Source organism: Diorhabda carinulata, chromosome 6 (assembly GCF_026250575.1).
Source record: "Diorhabda carinulata isolate Delta chromosome 6, icDioCari1.1, whole genome shotgun sequence".
Lineage (NCBI taxonomy): Eukaryota > Metazoa > Arthropoda > Insecta > Coleoptera > Chrysomelidae > Diorhabda > Diorhabda carinulata.
Genome location: NC_079465.1, coordinates 28,219,143 through 28,231,952, shown reverse-complemented (window position 1 = coordinate 28,231,952; position 12,810 = coordinate 28,219,143). Strand labels below are relative to the sequence as shown.

General features: G+C 32.5%; 1 protein-coding gene across 2 annotated transcripts in view; it reads right to left on the bottom strand.

Annotated features, from left to right (window-relative positions):
• Nucleotides 1–12,810, bottom strand: part of LOC130895245 (protein O-mannosyl-transferase TMTC1-like) — a 310,078-nt gene that overhangs the window by 106,439 nt on the left and 190,829 nt on the right. For both annotated transcript variants that reach the window (XM_057802455.1, XM_057802456.1), the window contains one exon: nucleotides 7,648–7,825. In XM_057802455.1, the coding sequence (XP_057658438.1) occupies nucleotides 7,648–7,825 (178 nt within the window). The remainder of the gene's footprint in view (nucleotides 1–7,647; nucleotides 7,826–12,810) is intronic.

Below are 12,810 nucleotides of genomic sequence, written 5' to 3'. Positions count from 1 at the left end.
GAAGACCCCGAAATAAGCATACTTTTCTCATTTGTACAACATGCTACCATGTCCCAAGACGAATTAGGCTGTGACGGAATGTGGTGAGACGTTACTCAGTCGGCCTCATAGAAACACAACAATTTCAGTCTACTCAGACCGCTAACACAGAGACTTGTCTTTTAGCCAGACAGGGTCATCCAAAACGTCATTTACATTATGTAGGCATCATTGATGATAAGGAATGTCGTTGGTACATGGAGGAGGAATAGACTGCAGGTGAGAGCCTATCACTAGTGTAAACATGTGGTCAATATTTAGGTAACAATCCACGTATATTGAATTAAAATCTTGTAATCAATGAATAGAGAAACTACCTATTATTTGATTTACCGCAATCCCTTAGCAACAATCCAATTCCATATTGTAGTGACATAAATTTGACAATCACTTACCCTGCATTAGGAAGTTGATTCAGTTGGGACACAGTATTATCCAAAATATATTATATTCAAGGGTAGTTTAATCCCCTAACAAATTCTTTTTCATCAATATTATCTAAAAGACTATAGAGATTGGATATGTGTATTTCAATTATTACAGTAAACAACGGCATTCTTAGTTTTGGTTTTCCAATTATATGGTACAAAATAGTTCTAAGTTTCAACAGTAACAAAGCTCACAAAAGACACATGGCAGACAACTTTTATCCTTTGTTGAAAAGCGTTATCTCGGAGTAAATGCTGAAGTTACTTATTGTATTGTTCTATTCTGCAGACCGGAAGTGTTTCCAGTTGTTTCGAAAAAGGCGAGGTCGTAATTTGCACTCCAGCAGAGAAAATCTGCCAACCATTCATTACTTACAGTCTTGAGGCAATTCGTAGTTTTTATCAGTTAATACTATATATTATGTGATTCATTTTTAGCTTTAGTTTTCTAAAGAAATGTCAGATGTAATATGATGGAATTTATAAGCTAAATGTACGAGGGTGGCTTAACTCCAATGAGAATGTTATTTTACACTGTAAAAAATATTCCAACGAGTTCCTAATTTTGTCAAACTAAAGTAATTGAATAAAGTTTTCTCTACAAAAACCTCGATCTCTCTTCTCAAGTTCATTAATGAGATCAGCCTTTCATATAAATAAAGATAACACCTTGGAATCCCAAATCACTATGAACGTGACCGAAGAAAACTTCTTTGCCTATTTTGGAAGCACGTTTCTCGGAAAAACTTCATTGTTTCTGCATTATTTTTGACAAAATATATAATAAATTCCTTTCATTACAAAAGGAGATATCTGATCAATAGTTTATCCCAATGCGCGTGAGCTTTTTATAAGAATTAAGCTATCCTGATACCCACTTTGCAGATAGTTTCTCATAATATCTAACCTTCCACGTACAATAGATTATACACGTTCGGTTGAAATATCAACTTCTTTAATTATAAGACGTAATTTTGTTCGACTATCGTTGAGTATAAAGATAATCACTTACCGGGTGGGCAACTAAGAACAGCCGTCAGAGGAAAGGATTATATAACAACTTAGGAAAGACAAAACGCATTATAATAAAAGTGGAGGGACGCACGTGTAAATTATCTTCAGAATTTTAGGTCCACCATTAAAGGGCGTATTTGAAAATATGCATTAAAAACCTTTTTTTTAAATTCATCCAATTAAGTGGCACTTTATAAACGAAAATCGAATTGTTAGCCAAATTTTTAGCATTTTCATTTCACAAGTTTTAGTCTTTCTCTTCAAATAAGGAGTGAGGGAGAGTGGGAATCTTGATACAAAAAAGGACGGTTTTGCTCAGCTGATTTTTATATGTTGTTCGAAACAGCTTTTGTTCAGTAATATAAAATATATTTCTAAGCCATTCAATAAGCAACGTGATTTCTAAAGGGCGTTGCTACATATATTTTTGATATTGTGATTTCAAATAGAAGCATAAAATTGTAAGTGGGCTTTTTAAAAGTAAAGTTAAAGAAAATTACAGCAGTGAAAACCGCATGTCGTGATCTAACTTCTGTTTGATGTTTTCTTCAAATTGAAAATTTATTCTTGATGAAAAGTTCTCACATTGGCCTGTTCTCATACAGCTAGCGATGTTTAGATGTAAAGCTAATGTTGGTATCAGTGAGAAAACTTGAATAAACCAAGTAACAAATCTGACAATCAACAACTCAGATAACTTGTGAGTTGTGGGGCTCTAGGTGTTAAAAATCTCGTCCATCACTTTCTATACAGGAAATTAGTCGCAGAATAAAAGATCTCGTTCAAACCAATAGACGATAAGGTATATTATAACTGGATGAATACGACAGGCAATACGAAGTATCTCAATTACGTAGTCAGTTATTTGAGCTTTCAATTGGTAGATTTGATACATGGTACTTAATAGGTTGAATTCCAGAAAAATTTTCTTTTTCAATTTTATATATTCAAATACGCCCTCTAGTGATGGACCTAATGATTTGTCCAGCCGGTACAAATCATTCTATGCAACGAAACCCTTCCAAGATTATTTCTTGATGGGTTTGGGTGGTGTACACTCAAACATGACACGAACTCCGCCATATGCACCTTCACCAAATTTTGAAATTTTCATTGTAGCTGGACAGGGCCAGCCTACGGATCCATTTTGCGAACTTGTTCGTAACAGATCCGATGAAATCTCATTTATGCTATATATTTTCTGCGTAAAATGATCTGATCAGTATAATCCTTTTTCTAATCTTAGTTTAACATGGTTAAGTCAATATAATCATTCTCTTCCTGCTTAATTCCTTAATTTTCTTTTTTTAAATTCTAATTTTCTTTTATGTTAGTTTCAATTCTACCCTCAAGTTATACTATCCTCTCCATAAAATACTTTTTCTGTATTTACTTAATCTCTATTTTCCCTCTAGCTCAGATAGAGTTAAGTGCCTCGTGGACGTTATCACAGATGGCTTACTCGATTCTTTCACCGACACGCGCACGAGTTGACTTTTTATGTTTTATGTATTCTTCTCAAATTCTCCTGAGTTTGTCACTGTCGTTTATTTTTGATAAAATTCTAGATCAATTCTAGTATATTATAGGTTTATTTGATATTGAATTATAACTTTTCTGTTGATAGGGATTAGCTACAGTTTAATCAAGAAACATCAATCAATCCAATAATGCAGATTGTACGAAAGATAACTTATTATATTCATGTGGTTCACGACAATGTTATTTTTTAAGACCATGTCTAGACCTTAACTACTGATAAAAGACTAGCTGGCCCGGCAGACTTCATACTGCCTCAATCGATAAATGAAAGACCTAAACGTTTGTATAAAATAAACTCTTTTATCAAAAGAAAAGGTGGATGTGAATGGAGTTTCATTATTATTTTCGATTAATTACACATGATGTTGCTTACTTACAAAACAGAGTTTTCCTGGAATACGTACTATTTATAAAGTTTCAATTTGATATAGATAGACACACACAGTTATGATCTAGTGTAATAATCAATAAAAAGCTTTCTAAAAAAGAATATTTTTTGTTTTGTTTTGTGGTGCGTAAATAAAGATGACGGGAAACTTGAAAGTTGATTACGCAAACTTTCAACGACTCTCCTTGCGATTTATTTATGGTCATTGCAAAGGCCAGAAGTGCCAAAAATTGTAAACGTTTCAAACCGAATGGTGAATCCGTTGGAATCATCGGTATACGCGACATCCTCTTCTTTTTATTTTTCCTTTATGATTGTTCACAATTCTGACATAGCAATACAATTATTTACTTGACTTGTCTCTCTCAGTGGGGTTAGCACGCACATTTGATTGACTACGACGACCTAAGACTTTTTCTCGGCATCATAAATTGTAATTAATCAAATTGAGTAAAGTTCTTGGTAAAGTTATAGATGTCAGATTACCTCCACTAGCGAGCAAATTAACTCAAAGAATGTTAATAAACATTATGATTGTTGATAAAATTATATTATGAAAAAATCTTTTAATGTAGTTTCAATTTTAGTTTCCTGTGTTAATTTATAAATTTATATGTTTTGTGTTAATATACTCAAATTGCAATCGAGCTTGAATGGGTTACTTCGATATTTCTTTTCGAAAATTTCTCGCACATTCAGTTTAAGAATATTATCTAATTGAATATTCCATGCTTCTGCTTCGTAACTGTAATTGGTTATAACATTGGTTAGAACTAGCTTTATACCAAAAATCTAAACACCAGGAATTTTAAATAAAATAATTGAAAGAAAACTAAAATTAGCCACTTCTACAAACCATCTATTTTAACTATTCCATTTTTTCTTAGATGAAAAGTTGCGTCGTTATGTTCTAAATATATTTATTTCTTTTCTTCTTTTATCATCATTATATTTTAAGTGGTCGTTGCTTGAGAGAAAGGTGAAACTTTTCTCATCATCCTCGAGAGCTGCAACTCTAATTCACTAGTTTGCGAGTAAGGGCTGCTACTCTTGAATGCGGTTAAATAAATTTTACAACAAAATACTATAAACATGTAGAGGGTTTACTCTAAAGTACCACATGTATCTTCAATGTATACCGTGGCCCTTTAATTTACCAAGTTTTTAAACTAAAAATACAAAATTAATTTTCAAATTGAAACGACTGCACCAAAACTATTGAAAATACATTGTATTTAAAATTCATACATTCAAATATATTTCAGGAAGAGGTTAAGTTTGTACCACTAGTGAGACTGGGCAGAGGCGACAATCAAATGAGAGCGAAGTGCATTTGTTGTTCGAAGAAGTATCAATACATCCAATAAAATTAATTATATGAAGCTATTTGAAGTTGAGTATAAGAGATCATAATATGGAATTAAAATTAACGCAGCATTATGCGAAGATTGCAGCAGGGAATCATCTAAGTCATTGAGAGGCTTTTTTTGAGTACCGGTTTCAAATAAGGACATACGAAAAGATATTATCATTGCTTCAAGCCTGTATTTCAACAAACTGTGCCGACATTGTCGTCGTTTACGTTGCATCCACGTTTTTGATATTTTTTATGTAATAAATAATTTCCTATTTAAGATTATTTAAATTTAAAAACATTCCACGAATGTAACCCATACAGAGGTACAACCTCCTGTGTGTAAATTAACTCAACTCTTGATAGGATCTGGATGGGTGATACAAAGTGTTCCTTATTTCATTGTTTCATATCAATGTGACTGTAAAGACACATATATTTGGCAACCTAACTTAAGGATTCTTGTATTCATTAAGATTTATAGTACACGATCCTAATAGGGACCCACTCGATGTGACTCTAACGAGCATACATATGATTATGTACAGCCTTTTGTACAATAGGATTTCAGTCTTCAAAAGCGGTCTGGCATTCGTCGTGTATAGTCTTCGGATTATTGGAACCAAGTTTAACTAATTATTTCATTGTTTAATAAATAGTTCATTTCAAAGTAGTTTTGATTCGAAGAATATAGTCAACCATCATTGGTTAGCCCGAAGATACATTACAATAGTCACTGGACGCTAGTACAGATCTGTGAGTGAGGGAGATGATAGCTGTTATCAACCAAAGCTCTGTTCAGACCTTGGATTCAATCACCCATAGGTAGATCGGTCATATATAGAAAGTGTCTATCCACTGTAAACTTTGACTTTTATTGTTCGATTATATAGATTGATTTCGAAGTACACTCAATCCTCCTTATTCCACCAGAATCCTGAAGGTCAATGGACACAATGCAACGAGTGAAAAGCAACTAACCAAGCAGCCCTGCACTCAGAACAAGTCTTGAAGCCCTACATAACCACCTGAAACATAGAAAACAACCTCAACATTGAAGCCGGAAGTAAGGAAGGAACAAAATTATACATTGAATTTGTTATTTCTTTTATAACTTACTAACATCATGTTATGGCTTTTTTTTAGTATCGATTTCTTGGGAAGGTTTCTTTGATTGTTTCTATTCTAGATCTGAATTATCAAAACATTGTAATGCTATCTTAGAACTACTAGAAAAATTACTTATGGGTAGAGTGAAACCTATTCTAAAATACTAAACAACCATCGTCTCCATAAAGCAAATCCATTGTGTCCTGAAAAAAGTGTGTAAATCTTTGAAGATGAAGAATAATATTCGACTGCCTTATCAGATATCGCTTAAGCTTTCGACAAAGTCTCCAACGGACTATTTATATAAAATTGGGAAAGACTTTCCGAATAACATATCTGCAAGACAGGCCCTTTCAAGTCAAAATTGAAGAGCACATCCCAGCTCTGAATACAATGATGTCAGAAGTTTAATAGGGGAGTGGACTTGGCCTGATTTTCTATCTTATATACACAACTGATACACAACAATGTAACTACCGAAATATAAGCAGATGACATATTATGAGGACCCCGCTAGGCTATCCTAATATTCCAGACAAGCTTGGACTGGTGGTCTCGTGGCTGAGAAGTAGAATTGAAATGATTGAAATAATTCTCTCCATGTAACTAACACCCAACAGGCAATATCTACAGCAAAAAAAGCAAAATATCTTGAAATTCATCTGGAACATTGGCTAACCTGTAGAACACACATATCTATAAGAAGAAAACAATCAAGTTTTAAACTCTGTGAACTGTACTGGGTAATAAGTCGAAGATCCTAGCTTACAATCAACAACAATCTGCTACCTTACGAAGTTACACTGAAACCCATTTGGAGTTATGGTATACAGCTATGGGGTCAGCTCAAGCATAGCAATCTAGAATCATTACAGTGAAAAAACCCTTAGTCTCATAAATGTTACATGATATGTACTCTTTAACATCATTTGATCGTGACCTTAAAATGAAGTCAGTTGAAGGAAAATATAATTCTCACAGAAGTATCCATCATCTTCTAATAAGAGCTCCCACTTACCAAAGGCTGAGAATGCATCTTAGGCCATAGTATATGTGTTGAGTAGTTATCCCAGAATCAAAATTTATTCCATCTAAATGGTAGCAACAAGTCAATTAAGATTTTGAATAAAAAAAAACGTTTTCCACATAAACATGTCTGTACTTCTTGGAGGACTTTCTATAACGTAATAATTCTTATATTGAGTGTTAAAAATGTTTAGCAATCCGAAATCGGTTTACCATACATCTCATTAAAAAATATGTTCCGAACTTGTTGTGATGCTCAATGTTAATATTTCTTCGCGCTTTTCAAGTATATTCATTATCAAAAGTCTTTTAATGGATGGACAGTTTAATTGAAAACTCAGTTTTTTTTGGAGTTTTATTTAATTTTCCTACCTCAATTCACGTGATCTCTTTTTTGTCCTGCAGTGTATATCTTATATATTGAAGAAAATCTTGAGAATGGAAATACTTAGCAATGAATGTTAAATTGTTCAACATAATCGATCTCATGAATGAAATTGAATTTCTTTAAAAATAACTGCTAATTTGAAAACAAGAGATGATGCAGTCGCCTGAGCTTCTATCGGTATACTTATCGGATCAACGGATTTTCACTTATTATCACAAACCGCACTGAAAAGCCACTAACGTTGCGGTGACGGTGGTCCTTAAACGAATATTCCAGCCTCCAAGTTACAATTCAAGAACTGATCATTATACAGCCCGATTCACATCAATTCGATTAAGGAACTCTATAAAGCACTTACCGCCTCCGTGTGAATAGGGTGAGTTGCAAAAAGGAGACCCGCTATAGCTGCAAATGGGGGCCGTAGACCAGCCACGCACAGACATACTCTGGTGAATAGAGAACAGGCTGCGCTATGTAGCAATATGTTCGTCAAGTGGAACCATGCGGGCTTCAAGCCGAAGATCAAATAGTTGGCTCTGGAATAAAAGGTTATTGTTAGACTCAGAATTACTTTAGAAGTTTAAAGTTGAAAGAGTTGATTAATATCGTTCATTGTCTTTTTTTATTTTTTCGTTCGAAAATTTAAAAGAGTCGCTTTTTATTCGATGAAAATTTCGTATTAAGTTGCTTTTTCTTTCATATTCTTTTTCAATATAACGAACAAAGCCGAGAATTTTAGTAGACTAGAAGTTTTTCTAAAAATTTTTTTATACAGTTCATTTCTTGAATTAGGTATTAATAACATCTAATGATCTAATTAAGGAAATTCAAATAAGGAAAACGCATACTTCACATACTTAAGTATTACATGTTTTTTCCAAATATTTGCATATATCCTTTGTAAATTGAGTATAATTCCACTTTTGAAAGATGGAAAGCTTTGGCTGGCATTGAATTTTTTTAATCTGCTAATATTAAGCAATTACTTCTATAGCAGTTTACGAAATACTTATCTTGAAGCAGGCAGTAAAACGATTCAAAGAAAATGTACGATTATTCCTAATCTGAAATTCATAATAAGTCATTTCAAAAGCTCTAAACCCTGAGTTCTGTTCGGCGGTTTGCACAGAGTGTGGACCAATTTGTGTTTATTTTGTGCTGTTGAAGAGGTAACATCGATTTGTTCTTTGTAGTGTTGCGTCAATATGGATGGAGCAGGGCCGGATTAAGCTATAGCCCCGGGCCACAAGTCCAAGAGGGCCCCATCATTTGGAAATCATTCTGTATTTTTTGATGTATTGATACCACAAATCTAACGTATATATTATTTTGTGAATTTTTCCGGGTTTTCGAATTCCTTAAGGGGCTTCCGTCATTATTTTAGCCCCGGGCCTTATAAATCTTAATCCGGCCCTAGGATGGAGTCATAGAAAGGACGACGTATGGAAATACAGAGCAATGTAAAGTTTCAGCTTTGAATTATTTTCTACGTATATTTTTTCATCTCGAAATAGCGTATGTAGACCAAATTACGAATTTGGTGAATTAGTATTTTGTTTTGGTATTGAGTAACCTTCATTACGATAGACATTTTTCATTACAATTTTTTCCTATTTCTTTAATTTCGCCGATATCATAATTCAAATTATGATTCGCTTTAGGGTTACGTTTTTAGAGTTGGATACGGAAGCTTTAGTTTAACAGCGACAAGCGCTTGTCACAGAAGTGATTGAAACCATAAAATCACTAAAAGTAACGTCAACTTATTATACTATGGCATGGAATGAAATTGGTAAACACACGGGTGATAACCCGGGATAACCAGATTATATTTCGTGAAAATGTAGAGCTACGATATTTCCAAAATGCTGAAAATTATACGCTTTAGTGATACTTTGGGTTTTATAAAACATATATAGAAATATCAATAAGAAACATACAAATATTCAAAAAATTATATCTTTCAAACTAATAAGTGTACTGAGTTGAAATTCTAGAGAAGTCTTGATTGAGATAAGGTTCAACTGGAAAAAAATCAACAAGGTGCTAGCTACATCATTATCGGAAATACGTATGCACAAATAGCGATATGAAACATATAAATATTCAAAAAATAATATCTACCAAACTAATGGGTATATCGAGTTGAAATTTCAAAAAAGTCTTATTTAAGGTAAGGTTCAAGTGGAAAAAAATCAACAAGTTGTTAGCTACACCATTATCGGAAATACGTCTGCACAAATATCAATATGAAACATACAAATATTCAAAAAATAATATCTACCAAACTAATGGGTAGATCGAGTTGAAATTTCAAAAAAGTCTTATTTGAGGTAAGGTTCAAGTGGAAAAAAATCAACAAGTTGTTAGCTACACCATTATCGGAAATACGTATGCACAAATATCAATATGAAACATACAAATATTCAAAAAACCGTATCTATCAAACTAATAAGTGTATTGAGTTGAAATTCTAGAGGAGTATTATTTGAGGTTAGATTCAACTGGAAAAAAATCAACAAGTCGCTTCTTCAACCATTATTGGATATTATATAAAATTGCACAGGGACATATCTTCATTAAAAGGTTGCCAACTTCTGTTCTAGTATTATATGATTTGCTAAATAAATCATAATTTAAACATCCAGGTTGTGATAGTCAATCAAGTTGAAAAATGAATTGAAGTTTCAAAAAAATTAGGGAACATGTTTCTGTATTCAATCCGTATTCAAAAGTAGAAACATTCTCAATTATAAATACTTGATTAAAATGTCTGGGTCGATGTCACCCTGAAAACTTGAAATGCTTCGTAGTACTTTTTAAAAATATATATATAACTCTCATTAACAGCGATATTAATGTTCTTGCTAGTCATTCAATTATTCAATCCATATTAAGAATTATTTTCCTCCTCATAGTTTGATAAACTATAGAGGAAGTTTTTCAATTTTTTCCACACATTTTAAGCGAACGAGTTGATAGATTTTCAATCGGACAGTATTTTGAAATTTAATAGAAAAATTGTTCTCACATTTTATACACAATATTTCAAGAGTTTGGATAATTACCCGGAATTAAAAAAGCATGCAGCACGAATTATCTGCATGGTTGGTGTTAATCAGTTCTTAAAATAACTACAACAAATATGATACCTAACATTAATGAGCTTGTCAAAAATAAGATAAGTCAGATATCTGGATACTCGAGCTCAACAATAATTACCTACCATCTTTTATAACTTTGATATGATTTTTAACAACCTTATATTATATACTTATATAGTTTAATAAATAAAATGTTATGATAATTCAGTTCATTTTTTTATATTTTCAATCTGGCCCACCTACAAATTTAAAATTTATTAAATTGCCCTCTGCAAAATTGAGTTTGACACCTGTGATTTAAATAATGTTTGTTACACTATACACCTCTTTAATTTTGTTATGAAATTATGATTACTAGATTTATTTCAGAAAATAAAAGAATTAAAATTTAAATTAATGTTTTTATCGAGATAAACTTAATGGAGTTTTATGTAAAAAGTAATGGTTGAAATGAAGACATTTAATTACAGAAGTAACTAAGTTACTTGAGAGTTTACTACAGCTTTATTGCATTCTAATAGTCTTGAGCAGTGTATAATTTTCTCTTTAACGCCTTTCCAAAACTGCACACTGTCTGTCGTTTTGGAACAATGATTGACCCGACAGTAAAAACTTGTAATCTATAACACTTATGTTATTATCGCCTGATTGAACAATCCGTAACCACATCAGTGCAAGCTTAAAATTGCGATTTTGTCCAGTAGGTACAAATTTCACTGCATGTTAAGATGTGATTTTGAGTTTTTGATGTCTGAGTATGCTTCAGACAGCAATATGTTTTTCCTTCGCATCTCTAGATGCTACAGTTCTCCCCTTCTAATAAGCTTCTAATAAATTTTCGCGCCATAAACTACTTCTATAAGTAGATGATATTTGAAGTCTTCAATTAAAAATTCCATTATTTCATCTCAATTCATTAACAGTTAATTTTTCGAAAAGATCAGCATAACATACGTACATAGATACATACAATAATACCTAGGTATAGAGATCCAGCTGAATCTTGATCAAGTCATTATAAAAAATTATTAAACGGATGATTCCATCAAAGCTTCGACATGAAATTGTTTGAGAATACAATATTTTTTGTCATTGTTGTGTTTGGAAATGAGAAAACTCAAATTAATTCAACATATGAAGCAATACTTTTTCCTTTGTATTTTCCTTTTAGGTGCAATTTCTATGGATCAAACCTACTCTAGCATTATTAATTTTTATAGGGAATCGCCCACAGAATCTTTCACTTTTTTATTAACATATGATGACAAATTAAAATCTTGATTATAATTGGCTTGAAACCGATTACTAAATTCTTTTCATTTTCAATATAAAACTTTTTCTGTATATTCTAAAACAAATTATTTAAATTAATGAAATTGAATTACATCGCAATGGGTCCTATCAATATAATGTAGTAGGAACACCTCTTCAATTCGATGCCTTCCCGTCTTTGAAGACAAGTCGGAAAACTAAGTTTTCAAATGCAATTTAGAATTTCTCACAGACATTATCGACATTACCCTTCAGTATTCGAATCGACTGCGAATTTTATGAGCATCGTGTAATGGATTTAGGAACTCTCTCTCAACTTCCACAAAAATAATTAAGAACTCCTGAAATTAAATTGCTGAACGTACGTACCTTTTTAGTACATGTTGAGATTGGCGAAACGCTATTGGTGCGATGCGAATCTAATAAAAGAATGGCAAGAGCCCTCAAGCTTCTTCTGCTTATTGAGTTTATCTCTGAATAATGAATGTGGCTTTCCGTGAATTAATGTATAATGGAGAATGAGACTTCAACATACCTTTCAATAGATAGCTAGGATGTTAGAGATCGTTTTACTGAGTCTCTATTTTCTGATTATATTAGTTTAAAGAAAATCAACGTATTTGACTGTATCAACTTAGAAAGTGTGAAAAATGTGCTTTTCCACGCATATAAGCGGCCACTTTACGATATAGTGTCATTTCAATTGATAAAATGAATGAGAAACATTCAAAACCAGTTTTAGTCGCGTCTAATGACAATTTTTTTTTCATTTTTTAGAAACTTTCAATGCTTGTTGACTACTACCATCAGATTGCGAATAAAAAATTTCATATGTTGGCTGCAACTATACCTACGATGGTTGCTACTTAAATTTTGAGATAAACAAATATCTATAATTGGATATTATTGTTTTTCAAAACATTCTCCATTAAGATCAATACAAAAGTTGGCGACATGTCCAGTCATTACGATAAAACAGACGACCGCAAACAACTTTTGTTGGATTTGGCTTGTTTTGAAAGACCCATACAGTTGATTAGTTTAATAACTCGTCGACTCTCATGATCTTTTGAAGCATCGCCATCGACTTTTCTCTGCATTTCTTTACACCAATCGACATAAGCATTTTTTCGAGCGATTTCCAA